Source organism: Solea solea, chromosome 7 (genome assembly GCF_958295425.1).
Source record: "Solea solea chromosome 7, fSolSol10.1, whole genome shotgun sequence".
Classification (NCBI taxonomy): Eukaryota; Metazoa; Chordata; class Actinopteri; order Pleuronectiformes; family Soleidae; genus Solea; species Solea solea.
Window position 1 is genome coordinate 17,008,888 of NC_081140.1, and position 14,794 is coordinate 17,023,681.

General features: G+C 40.8%; 1 protein-coding gene across 2 annotated transcripts in view; it reads right to left on the bottom strand.

Annotated features, from left to right (window-relative positions):
• grik4 (glutamate receptor, ionotropic, kainate 4) overlaps positions 1–14,794 on the bottom strand; it is a 184,762-nt gene that overhangs the window by 48,321 nt on the left and 121,647 nt on the right. For both annotated transcript variants that reach the window (XM_058634603.1, XM_058634602.1), the window contains exons 8-9: positions 4,870–5,031; positions 612–764 (exon numbers count right to left, since the gene is read on the bottom strand). In XM_058634603.1, coding sequence (XP_058490586.1) covers positions 612–764; positions 4,870–5,031 — 315 coding nt within the window. The remainder of the gene's footprint in view (positions 1–611; positions 765–4,869; positions 5,032–14,794) is intronic.

A 14,794-nucleotide genomic window follows, 5' to 3' on the forward strand; every position in this document is an offset into this window, starting at 1 on the left:
ATAGTGACATTAGATTAAGATGGAGTGAGCGATAAGGTGACGCTAATGTATTATTATTTCATTTACTATTACGTTTTGACTCCAGTCAAAACTCCTCAGCTCCACTCCGATCACATACCCTGGTATATACAGTAGAACAGTATTTATGTACACGTACCACACTTTGAGAACCACGGCGCTGTGGAGTAACCAGTTAACACATAGAAAGTGTTGATCTCAACATGGCTGGTTATCTTCTCATTCATCTAATTCCGGATATGTTCCTCTAAAAAGAGAATTACTTACTTCACGTTCACAAAATTATCAAAACTACTTAAAATAAAAAGAACACGACTCGCGGTTTTCCTCTTGTTTTCAAGTTTTATGCCACACTAAGCTACGGTAAGTGACTGCCGGCTGCAGGTTTATATTTAATGTGCACTTTATTTAACCTATATTTTTGCAGGTGGTGTCAATCACACGCATGGTCTCACTTTCAAAGAGAGACTGGATCAGTCGCTACACTGTGTTGAAAACACATTTCACAAAGTGACAGAAATATCCCTTGAAGGTCACAGGGGCCGTATCTCCCGTCATGTGTTTTCGATCGCATCCAGCAGAGGCAATCCTACCATCCTCAGGTAATTCATGAGGCTGGTGCCGTGCTCCCAAATCTTGGAGGACTTGCAGGAGAGCTGAGTGGCACCGACGTTCTGGCTGCGGTTCAACTCCTGGACCGCTGCCACCACCGCGTACACCGCATCAAAGAGCAGAGCAGAGGAGAGCTGCAATGGCAGAGGCGGAGGAAGGAAGGTGAATATATTATAAATCCATGTGCATGCACACGCACGCACGCACGCACGCACGCACGTAAAGCTGCAAAAACACAAAGTAGTGAAACATGTTAGTGGTTTGCGGTCAGTGAGGGGTTAACACATCCCTGGAGTGGCAGTTAGATTATTCCATTAGATCATTAGAAAGTCTCTGATCTGCTGACAGTGTTGAAAACCATCTCTCCCTCTCTCTCCCTCTCTCTGAGAGGCTCTGTCCTTCCTCCTTTTATCCCCACTGAAGCTGGCACACCCCGACTATTCCAATTACCGCCTGCCTCTCTCTGTGAGGGCCAGAAAACAGCCAGCGAGGCAGCGGTTCGTCTCATCTCTCCTGTACAAACAGCCTCATCATCAACCACCACCGCGTCCTGCTATGTACATTTGATTAAAATGCATGATGCCTCATATTAGAAGGTAGGAGAGAGTTGGAGATTCCCTGCTCTAATGGAAGTGGAGATGAGATGTCTGATGGATATTGATACAAGGCTGAGGGGAATTTGGTCGCGATAATACATTCTGGAGATCAAAGATAATTACAAAAGGGCATTAAACTGCAAAACTGTGATGTATTACAACCTTCAGCTGGCGCACATAATTAGTCAATTGCACTTTAAGAGCAATATGGTGAGCAAACAGCTCACAAACACATTTTAAACACGAGCAAATTCATTTTAGGATTAAAATATTTAGAATAAAGACTTCAAAGATGTCAAATTGCTAATTTAGTATTAAAACTCAAATGAAAAATGTTACAAAATACTTTCTGGTAATATTCTGCTACTACTTGTTATCTGGAAAGTAAATTGAATAATATAACTTACTTTCATACAACTTGCTTATATGTTGCTAGATATTGTGGAACTGTTTAATGCAAACTTGCAAAACACGACGCCTTCATTTTATGTCGCATTTTTTGGTAGTGATATAAAGTAGCAATAATTGTGCAGAAGTCACAAAAAAGACTGTTTTTCTTTGAATTTTGTGAACTTTGAACTGTGACATATGATTTTAAACACTTTTTCTGCTCAGGTGTGTTTATATGGTTGGTGAAAATTATTATTATTATAATTTTTTTTTTTTCGGATTGTCCAGGTTGTGCTGAAAAAAAGGATATACGACACTCTGTGTCTTAAAGTGTGTGTTCTAAGGGTTAAGATGTCTACAGTTTCTTTTATCAGTACTTCAAATTTTATTTTGACGATCCAAGGAGAAAGATATTAGCATGTCTGCTAATGAGCGTGGACATATTCAAAATAATATGCTAATTAGAGTGAAACATGAAATAATAATCTGCTAATTATGGTGACATATCCAAATTTAGGGCACATATCCACACATGGATGTGTTGTTGACATTTTATAAAAATCATTGCCTCTGTCACTGCTGTGCTCTATTTTTAAGCCATTTCAAGTCTGGTTTTTATAAAAAATATAATTTTTTCTAATATTTTCAAACACAAGTATGATCACATCTTGTGTAACTTGTGATATTCTCAGTCTCAGGTGGAGCCGAGGAGTATCTGTGTGTCTCTGTGGTTACACGACTGAATTCAATAATGTCATCACAGAATTGCAAAATATTTAATCTCCTGTCGAACATATTTCTCCTGTGAACCCATCAGTGTCAAATGTCACAACCTGTAATTCTTTCAATTTTACAAATCAGTTGAGTATCATAATAAACCCTTGGCTCTGCACAAGTAAAGAGGTCACTCGAACGCAGAACGTGACATTTCTATTTCCTCCAGTCCTAATTACTGGTAATGAAAAGACAGCATATTATCTACGTGCATGTCTAAAAGAGTTAGTCCCTCTCTTACTCTGCCATCATCAGCCTTTATTCTCCTTACTGATTAGCTAATTAGTCACATGTAGTAAACACTGCAGGCTCAAATGTATCCGAGTGACCTGCTGAGAACGGATTTTTCTTATTGCTGCGTTCACACACATCATGTGAAACAAAGGCGGGCGATCGGGCGATGCTTGTGTGAGTACATTTGTTTGACATCTCTCTTTAATTTCCTTTGTTTCTGGCTGTTAACCCTTTAACACCGAGCCTATCGCAGAGGACACGTGGACACTTTGCATCACCGTCATCGCGCGACAGTTTGCGCTGAATCAGCGTCTTTGTTACCAGATAAGAAAGAGTGGGAAAAATGTCGTTTCCATTTTTTGGACTTGGAGAGAAAGAGTCAATTTTTTTTGGAATCTGTTTTTAAATCTGTTTTATAGTGTTCAATTTCCAAATGTAACTACATCTGATGTTCATGTACAATTCCAGTGTTTTAATATAAAGTGAATTGTAAATAACTGCCAGATAGTGCAAGTTATTCTGGAAAAATGGGCCAAAGCACTTACTCACAGGACATTTTCTGGCCCCTTTTATGGTTAAAATAAGCAAAATAAAGTCCAGACGGACATTTTAAGGCTTATGTGTTAAAGGGTTAATGATGATATATAGTGGTTGTTGTTGTTTTTTTTTTGCATTTGCTTGAAAAGCGCTACATCCATGCTCCACATGAGGGTTGCGGTGGACGCTGGTGCCAATCCCAGCTGACATAAGGCGAAAGGCGGCGTACACCCTGGACAGTTGGCCAGTCCATCACAGGGACACATATAGAGACAAACAACCATTAAAAAGTGCTACAATAAGCTCAAATCTATAAATGGGACTTGCAGAATCACGTTACCGCTCTTCAAGCAATTGCATTCTATTTTCTGAATGAACGAATATAACACATTTAAGACATAAAACGCTCATCTTTATTGGTCTCTGAGAGCAGGGAATCAATCTAATCAGGGGCGGGGTCCTCGTTACTCTGGGATGCTGTTGTGTTTTTATGTGTGGTACTTCTGGGAAGGCATAATTGCTGAGCGTACTTTGCCTTCGAACGGGGGTTAATGGCACGTCTATAGGTTTGCATCAAATAAACAAGCAGTCATTAACAAATAGGTGGCAGTCATCGTGTTTACGCCGGTAATTTATGACACTTTATGTGCTGACTTTGACGTAGATGACTCAGATAAGGCTGTCTCATAAAAAAAGAAGAAGAGAACACACAACGTTCTTGAGTGAGGCCCAGTATTTTCATTCAGTGGGACTGGATTAAATCTCTTGTTTTAAAATAGGATGACAATGGTATCCTTCAGATGTATTGATTTCTGTCTTGCTTTTTTTACAGTTTTATTGTACTTCTTCTAACAATGCTGTTCAAGAAAAATAAAGAAAAAAAAACACTAGCTTGGTGATTTGAGGTTGACAGAAAAGCACACACAGTGCAGTAAAGTAAATGTTGAGATACAGGTCTGTTTTGATGAGAAGAGTGGATGATTTAGGGCTCTTTTTTTTTAGTGAGGGCCAGATTTGATAATGTGAAGATTTCCCGGGGACTTTTTTATTTATTTTTTAACAGTAAAAGTTACAAACAAAGGCAGAGTTTGATAATAATTTTATTTGGCAATGTGACCAAAAATCTAGGCCATGCAGGAGTGAACAAATATAAAAATTCGGCCTTTCTTTCATATCGGGAGTCAGATTACATAATAGGATCTATCTGTCACAGGTTGGTTGCAAAGCCGGGACTCTGGTTTCTAAGCTGAGTTAATGGGATGAAGACGATTTTTTCCTCTCTGGCCACAAATAATACATAATAAAACCGGAGCTGCGGACAGTACGAAATCTGACATAGGGCCGTGATTGGCCTCGCGAGCCTTACTTTGGACATACCTGATTTAGGGGCTTGTGAAGGTCATTATAAATGTAATAATTAGGGGTGCCAAGTTCTGAAAATGAGCTATCTGGGAAACAACAACTGCCATCAGCAGCAGTGGTTAATTAGATAAATGTCATGTTTGTATTTTTTTAAGAAAATGTTGTTTCCAAGTTATTTTTCTGGGTTTTTAGTTGGTAAGTTTTAGACGCAGCAGTATACAGGCAACAAAAAAAAGTTTAAACTTTGTGAGAAAATACAATAACAGGATTCCATCCATTCTCCCCATGGGCTGTCGTTGCAGTGTTTGCGAGATTGTGTTTGTGTGTGTGTGGTTTGTGCACTAACTGGGGTGCCAGCGAAGGGTGCATGGTCACAGTTCTCTTGCCAGGAGCGGTTGAGGCTGAGAACAAAGTCCTGGAAGAAGGGATGAGTTTTATCGAAGACTGAGAAACCGACTATGTTGACTCGTTGGTCCGCCACGTCGTCTAGTCGTAGTAAAGAGAATTCCTGCAGGGGCGACATGAGAGCGAGAGACAGACAGAAGAGATTATTATGTGAACGGAGCTGACTTAGAATGGAGTTGACAAATCCGCTGTGATCCGTCATAATCTGATTTAAATAATGTCAAATCCAATATTGAATTACTGTCAATGTAAAAAAAAAAGAAAAAAAAGGCACATGTTAACCAGACACATTTACATCCAATTTCATCTGTCACACTTAGTTTTTATTAACTTCGGTTATTCCAGTTGATTGAGAAAGCTGCCACAGTTTGTTTGTTCCCTCGTTTTACTCACGCATCACTGCACAAAATACAAGCACTTCACCTGACACATAGGTTATTGCACGAATCGTGAAGGTTAGAGAGTGAGGAACCGGGGACGACACACGGACACTGAGGCAACAGGTGATTGAGAAAGTTAAATAAAACTGCAGGGTATATATATCGAAATGCTCCCAGTTGGAAGGAGTGAAAAATACATTTATGTTATTTTCTCTTTCGCTCAAGGGACAATATAGGTTTCCTTCACCTGAGGAGAAGATGGGGGGGGGGGGGACAGAGATGAGCAAGATGGAGAGAAAGGAGTGTGATGGAGGACTGACATCTCCTCAAGGTTAATAGATGTGTCAGAACCCAGACTCCCACCCCCCTCCTCAGGTGGCAGCCTTTGCCTGGCAGACTGTTGTGCCATGAGGGTTATGACAGCCAGGCGCAGACAGACCAAGACTGCCTCTGTCTGTTACCAAGGCCAAGTGAGTCTGAAGATGAGAGAGGTTGGAGAGAGTGGCAAAGGGGAGATTCAAAAAAATATGTGATGTGGGAGGAAAGATTTGGCGAGTGAAAGTGGAACGTGCTTATTCACAATGAAGTGGAAAGAGAGCTAGATGTGCGTGCAAGTACAAGTCACTAACACTTTAAATTAAATACAATGATCAAAGCTGCCAAATGCCTGAGCACAACACGCGTCGCTACACATCCTGCCAACCGACTGTACAGAAGTACAGAGCTTCCAAAGTAGTCGTAAGAGGAGTCAAAATCTCGACTGGGGATATTAAAGCATACAAAGTCTAGTGTTGCAACAGAAAAATTTTAAATTAAATAACGTCTTGTAGAAATTTGCCTTTTTTATCTCCAAGATGAAAATGGATGAGAGGTGATCAGATAATGGCAAGTCATACAAAAAGGCTGAATAGGTCAGTGAGTGAAATAAGTGATAAGCCGGTAGAAAAAGCAAGAGGAGACCAAGCATGAGACGTTGACTGGCCCTGATATAGACTCAGAGCGAAGCAGGGCAGGATGAGCGGCGGTGGAAATTGACTTTGAGTGGGAGGCTTATTAGGTCCAGTGCCATCCTCTCAGAAACCTGGAAACTCCGATGTTAAGCTTCGCTGGCATTCGGCAGAACAACGATAATGCATGTTGCAGACAAACAGCTTCATTAAATTAAAAGCGTCTCCCAACACCGAGAGCAAGAGGTCAACACAAGATGATTGTCACGGACATTAGAAGCGACGGTTACGCAGATGTGTGTGTGATATATGAGTGATATCTGATATCAGCAGCAGCAGCAGCAGCACAAACACACAGGAATATAGCAGTAAGGTGCACATTCATATGATATAACTACTTTGTACCTAAGAACTGTGCAAACAAAAATCATCTTCTACAAGACTTCAATTGCGAGTTGAGTGCTTTCAGATTAGTTTGCAGTGCACCACAGTCAAAGGGTTTTTGCACATGCACATACTGTAGTTTCACAGAAATAAAGCCTAACCAGTTGTTTTTACATCACAGAACAGGCAGAAACAAAAATACTGTAGACAAAAGTAGATTTACCACAAAGTGAATCACGCTTTCAAGAATTAAAGAGTCAAATAACAAGAAACCAAGGCAGTGAAGTCTGAGGGGCTGTGAGCTGCTCCACAACTGAGGAGGAAAATGCTCTGATTGGTCTCATTAAAGAGGAGGTCTGTCTGTTCTTTATAACTATTGTACTGCATTTTCAACCATCACTCTTTATTTGGCGGGGTTTTGATTTTGAATACAAACAGTTTGTTTTATGTCATGTTTTCCTTTAAGTCAGAAGAGTAAAAAAAAAAGACGCTATAATGACACTGTTTCACGTGAATTACATAAACACGTTTACTTTTCTATGCTCTTGTATCTTAAACTATGCGTCCTGATCCTTTCGGGGTGGACTATATAATTACTGGCTAAGGGTATTCTATAGATCATTAGAGGCAGATCTGTGCAAAGAAACCTATCATTAAGCACAACCCTCAAAGGTGCCTGTATGTATTTATGTACCTGCGCAGGCATGTGCAAGCACAAAGACTGTAGTACGCACACACACACACACACACACCGGGAATTGGAATCCCTATAGATAAGCAATGCACGCATATACTCACATATTCTCACTGAAGACCAAGGTCACCAAAACATCCTCTGCAGAAACCTATTGTGCACGCACGCACATTCACATGATGACACACAGACAAAATAAATCCACGGAAACACTATTAGATGCAAGCACAGACTAAATCCCTGCACGTGAGCACTATGCCCTCTTGCATATAAAAAAAGGGGTGTGAATTGGACAGTGTTTAACCAGAGGACAGTTGTCTACTCAGCAGTGGAGAAACCAACTGTTACCAATGAAGGAGCAAAAGGGTGGAGGGTGGAGAGAGAGAGAGAGAGAGAGAAAGAGAGAGATTCAAAAAGTCAAATCAATGGCGAGAGAAGAAGGTGAGAAATTATTTGACAGAACTAAAAGCTTAAAAAGCAGCGGGACAGGGGCTCCAGACACTGCCTGTCACCTGGAGGTGCCATCTAACGCTTGGTTTGCGCTCCCCACAGCAACACTGAGACATGGCTCCCAACAGAGAATTGTATTTATCACTCTCACATTGTCGAATGCTTTATTCTTTAAAACACAACAGCAACTCAAATAGTTCTACAAGCAGAGCGACTAATATATCAGTGCCAACTTGTCACGGATGCCGGGGGACAAAGTCTTCAATTTGGTTCGGCAATTTGGAAACACCAGAGTATCGCGAGACGCAACCACATCACATGGCGTCACCTAAACTCAGCACAACCATTTTTCAAATAACCAACATGGTAGACTGCCATCCATACGGTGGCCCTGAAGTGCAAATCACCACCCCAAAAGCAGAAAACACAACATTGACCTAAACAATGGAAAAGTTAGGCACATGCTGTCAAACAAATGCCGTCACTGATTGGACTTGAACCGGAAGCAAAGCACCAGTGAAATTAGCTGAGATTGGCACAGCAGCAGCACCACATCGAGGATAAAGGGTAGAAGATGGCTGGATGGATAGTTTCGAGTTGGATATTGAACTGATATCCGTGCTGCACCTCCAACGGCGGCTCATCGTCAGTTTTAACCGGCGTTTGCTGCACGATGGCAGGGGGTTCCCTCGCTCGGTTCCTTTAAATGAAACCTTCCGCCCAACAGGAAAACGGTACAGGATCATCAGATCCTCCACCAAAAGACTCAGGGACAGCTTCTTCCCCAGAGCTGTGAAATCAATAACCCCCTCCCCCCTCCCCCCTCTGTAGTGGACGACACAGGTCTTGCACTAAGCTGCACTTTATATTTATATTTATATTTATATTTATCATACAACTGCCCCTTTTTCCCCCTGTACATACATTTCCCTGCACACTTCACCTGCAATAACCTTTCTTGTTTTCTGTTTTGTTCATTTCTATTTCAAGGTGTGCTGAGAGTCTCGGGAGGAAATTTTGTTATGCTTGCATAATAACAATAAAGAATCTTGAATCTTGAATTTTGAATCTTGAACAATCCCTCACCTGTCTCCATCTTCGGCTACCATCTCTCAGTCTCTCCTATCTGACTGACTGCAGGCAATTGACTGTTTTATCGCGCTAAAGAAGTTAGCGATCCTAAAAAAGCTTGCAAAAACATTGCCGTGATCCATTCTCACACGAGGTGAGCGTGATATGAATCCATGTATATCAGCAGAGCGTTTCACAGGCATAACAGCAGTGGTTTGGACAGAGTGACTGGCAGCGCAGGTCGGGCTCTACAGCCGATGTTGCCTCAAGCAACTGCTGGACATTCAAGACATTCCGTGTCCTCTGTCCTCCCTGTGGTAAGCTCCGGGACACATGCAATGCAGGGAATGTATTAGAATGATAATGTCATACTGTCATGTCACACTCGTGCTGTGATTGTTTTATGTACCTTGTTAAGTTAAGAGCTACACTGAGCAACACCGCTGTAAAAGAACACTGCAGGAAATGTCAAACGGGCCATAATACATTGGAGTTGCACACTGAATGACTCGCGGGCAAAAAGGATTTGCATAACTTAACTACTCATTTAATTCATAAGGATCATTTCACAAGTAAATACTTTTTTTTTCTGCTCATAATTATCCTAAACAGCAAATTTAAGCAACTGCAATTGGTTCTTGCCACTTGGGGGCAAAGAAACAAACTTAACATGAAAGTGACACAAAATGACCTCATACATTGTTGTGATACCAGCAAGTATATTGATTTCATTTGAATTCATTTGGATATATTTGTTAACGAAAGCCATGTTTGGACTCTGTTTCTGTTGCCTCGATTTATGCTGCGTCTCTGTATCTGACAACGTTTAAATACTCTGCTATTCTCACCCGCTCGTCGTTCTATAATTTGACGGCAGGCGCGGAGCGGAGCGGTTTATCAGACGATTTACTGCTGCTGGAGCAGATGGATGACGCGAGCACCGAGACGCAACCGAACAACGAGTTCACAAAGACGCTAAAAGAAGCTCTGCACATGTGACGGCTATGTGGGGTTATCACTGCAGTATGGGTGACCTGTGCACCACGGTTTGTGGAGTTATTTGTTACATAAAGTGCAGCTTTATGGGGACAAACAGAGTGAAGACAGTGCAGACAGAATCTTCAGTGTTGATGATTACTACTGACAAGTAGAAAATAAAAGAAACGTCAACTCCAGCCTTAATCTCTCATAGCAGTGCTGTGAAAGAGCAAATAGCTCCGGTAGCCTTTGACAGGGTAACATTTCGGTAAATTGCATATTGATTTTCCCGATAATAAAATACTAATTGATGAAGTCCCTCCTCTTAGAGTGGGGGGAAGAGCATGGCATGATGAAACACTGCAAGTCCAGTCTTTGCTCTGCAATGAGATCTGTTTCTGGTCACACGAGGATTGTTCTCTAATAGCGAGTCTGTTCATGCAATATTTTTGGCAATAAGTCATTTCATGCTTGTATCAATTGCCACACAAATTCAGACAGAGCTCTAAAGCCTCCCGCAGCCTTTTAATTACACAGTTCTCAGTGAGCGTGGGATGGGAATAGAGGAGGAGGAGGAGGAGAAGAGAGCGAATGTTACCAAATGTCTTTTCTACTCACTTGTTATGAACCTGGGCTGTAAAAGCCAAACTGGATAAATGGTTTTCTGAATTCTATGTGCAGGGAAGTCAAAACAATAATCAACTGCAGCCTGACACAAGGACTCCAACAACGCGGCTCAGCAGTTGATGTCTCTGTGCACACACTGAACTGAAGTCATCCCTCTTGTGCAGGTCACTAACTTGTCACTTTATTCCCAGCAGCCAGCTCCTTTTCATTTGCTGTGAAATGTCCATGCAATTAACATGGCGTATACCTTAGTGCAGCACGCTGGGGTTGATACATGGGATTTGTTTCAAGGCTTTTAATGGCCACATACATCAAAACAATCTGGCGGCATTCCTGCAGAGTGTTGGAAACAAATTACCAATTTTATTCCATTATTCAGAGAATTAAGTCTGACCTACAACAGTAACAGCCTATTTGTGAGGCAGAAACCATAAGCCCAGAATAAGTCATAGGCTAGCGGAGGCCAAAAAACATCATGAATATTGCAGTCACTAGCATATGGTTGGAATCTGAAATAGTCCATCTTTCCCAGAGAAGCTATTCATTTAAATCCCAGCAGGATTTAAAAAAATGTAAAAAAATAACGTAACCCCTGAAAGCAAAAATGGAAAATCAAATTTCAAAGAGGGAGAGCCTTCAAAGTAATACAAAAAGAAGAGATTTTAAAATTACGTATGAATGCTTCTTTTAATTAAAAAGCTTTGCATTTTTGCTGGGGATGAGAAAAAGGTTTGTGGACCTCTAAAGGGCTGGGAAAAAAAAAAATACACACACAGAGGGAGAAGCAGCAGATAATCGAGATAAGGCTCCATCTAAACGCTGCTCATCTCAGTGAAGCCCTGAGTGTTTCAAATCGATCACCTGACTGTTTCTCATCAAGACCAAGTAACCCCTCAGCTTTGCAACTAAATGTACTCCCTTCTGTTCAAAGGAGCGCAAAGAGAACATCAGGAGGAAGCATCTGAGTGGCTCTGGATGTTCATGTTTGTTCATGTTTTATTATTTGTTGTCGTTTAACATCACACGCCTGTGCTTCTTTGTTATTGTTGTTCTACAAATTCAGTGTGAGAGAGAGAGAGAGAGAGAGATGCAAACAGAAAGTGGCTCACAGGACTTCATGTTCCCTGGTCACAACAAACTGAAACACATTTGATCTATGCAGAATTGCTATGGTGATTTAAGTCCTGCTGCCTCAGCTCTGGAGTTGGGGGATTGATAACACTTAAATATATACGTATATATACGGTATCATCCTCTGAGAGACTGAAAAACACACTGTATGTATATATATATATATATATATATATATATATATATATGTGTGTGTCAACTTTAGTCCCTTCCTGTGAAAGTGAGATGCCTCCTCTTCTGATTGGGAGTGATGTAAACATGACACCTTAGAGGACACGTCCATTTTCACCCACATTTTCTCTCACAGGCTGTGACAATAATGACAGGAAAACCCCAATTTTCTATTTTCTATTTTCTGTTTGGGTGTTTATGGGCTGCTTTCACTGCCCTTCGCGATCCCAATGACTACTGTATATAGTGAACACCTTTCTGAAACCATGAAGGGAAACGGGAAATGCGATCAATTAGTTCATCAACTAGATCATTATTTGTGTTCTGGGGCCACGTGGTTGGTGTAGTGGTCAGCACTCCTGCCTTTGCAGCAAGAAGACCCGGGGTCCGTGACCCGGTCGGAACAAGGGTCTTTCTGCACTATATGTCAGCTGAGATTGGCACCAGTGCTGCTCGCGACCCTCCTGTGGAGGATGAAGCAGTAGAAGATGAGTGAGTTTTGTTTTGAGATGCTGATTCCAGCTCCTCAGCAGCCACAATGTCTTTTTAATGAATTCCCAGTCTTTAGTTGAAGACATCTTTCAAATCCTTTGTAGCTGCTTTCTGTCCAACGTGGCAATCAATATGGATGCCTTTATAATGCCTTTTTAAAATCCTTTAAGCGCACTTGATTTACTGTGTTAATTAGCTTTTCTCTAATTTCCTCTTTATCTTGATTTGCCTCATTTTGGATGTAATCTAAGTGTTTTCCTACAAATGCTTGTGGTGAGAAATAATATGTGTTAGAAGCTTGGCATATCCTTCATGTTTTAATGTATTAAAATGGCTTATTACTCAATACTAAATTGGAATACCCAAACTAAATATGCTGTTGTCATGACCCTTATTATATGACAAATGTGCCAGAAAACCAAACCGGTTGTCCTCCACTAATCCTGACTGGACATGAGCTCAGTAATCAGCAGTTTGTCTGTATGTTTAACACTGTATTGATTTCTCTGTCAAGGTCAAGTGGTAACCAGATTAAAAAAAAATTAAAAAAAATAAATAAATATGTCTTTCATTTTTAAATGAAACTCCATCAGGCTAATTAAAACAGCCAATGTGTGACATCTGCTCCAGATGTCACACATTGGCATCCTCTTATAACATGCACTTATATGCACTGGCACTAACCATATGTTGAAATTAACATATGGTTAGTGCCAGTGCATAAATAAAACAAAAAAGTGAAGGACGATAAGTGAAGGACGCATGGCATCAGGCAGAGGAAGGTCACTCACGAATGGCAACATAAATGATAAAGTAAATCATTTCTTCCAATTAATTAGCAAATCAAATCACAGCATCTGCGTTCTTGCATACGTTCAGATAGTGTGAAACTTAATAGGAGCACTTATCAAAGTTACATGTAAGGAGTTTGATGAATTTCACATCAAGTGTGAAAAGGAAAACCAATCTAGACTTGAGGTAAAAGTTCTGCTCGCAGGTTTGGAGCTTGTTAGTGCACAGAGTACAAGGCAGGTCTGAGAGAGGCAAAACATCGGAAGAAGAAAGATATCGAAAGAAAGCAGGTAAGCAAGAGGAGAAGAGGTAAAGGGAAGGCAGTGGTCCTAAGGCGGACACGGTTTAGTGGAATGAAAGTTATAGAGCATAGAGAGGATGTCAGGTATGAAGTCAGCAGGCAATTTCAACTCTCCAAATAAGACCCTGCAGTAAGCCATGGGATTTAGAAGATAATTGGCTGTAATACAATTGTCAACACTGAGTCATCCAGATATGGGGCTCAGAGGGAGAGCTGGAGGTAATAGGGCTAACACAGAGTAATCAATATGACAGAACTTCTCACACATACACTCCCCTAAATTGTTTACTTTCTTTCACACAAATATTCAGCGACTTCCTGTTACTGCTCTTTAAAAACCGGAATACTTCCACTCTCACACTTTTGTTTTATGAAACCTAATCAATTTCACATTTTTTTATACACGAACAGAACAACTCGTGCCCCCAAACTGTTAACCCTCGAAGTTAGCCATAAAACAATGAATGCCCTTGAAGTCGTTAATATTGATATGAACGTCGATGCATCATTCTTCACGAGGAAATGGTGTCGGAGCAAAAGACTTAAAAATGTTTGCCCTTTTGAGAGTAGTTTAATCAGAGATGAAAAGCTGAAACGATCACATACACACAGTAATAATGCATCATAACTGCGAGGCCTTTCACTTTCAGTATCTCATTTGCAGGGGCATGTGAGCTCCCGATGGGCTGATGATGTTTTGATAATAAAGATGGACTTCAAATCAGGGAAATACATACATTATTAGGACGTGACACATTTGTTAATTGTCTGTCCAGTCTGATTGGGAACATCAATGAAGCATGTCGTAGTCGGCTAGAGGAGGGGCCAGAGTTTCTAGATCGTGTAGATTCGGTTTTCTTTTACATTCAAAATCCAGAAATATGCAATCCATCTTTTCTAAAATGGACACACAAACTTGGCTGCCAGAGCACAGCGTCAGCGGCACAAATGAACACTATAGCCATCCACTAAATGTTATTCTCATCAAGTTGTTTTTTTTTTTTTAATGACATTTTCTCCGCAACAATACACAGCAGCACAGACTGTTTGCAGCCTTTATCTTTTCCTTAATGACTTTATTGAATATTTAATTTTGCAGAGAGACAGAGTGAAGGACCAGGCGGGCACTGACCTTTACGAGTGCAAAGCTACATTTAGAGTTATGCATCAACTGACCTGATGCACACAGCTACAGTGTCACTGATTGGGTAGCTTGGGCTTTTATTGTTTTTTTACCTGAAGTGAGAAAGACTGTGATAGTGAATTAGATTATACATTTAAAGAGGAAAAAACAGTATCCATTGTCTTATACCGCATCACTCTTCTGTTCAGTAATAAAACAGAGTGAAGTAAAATTTACCTGGTTGTCGTGCCAATTATATAATTACATGAGCAACACACAAAGTAAACACCATCACTATGTGGAATGCAATTAAAGCTCAATGAGG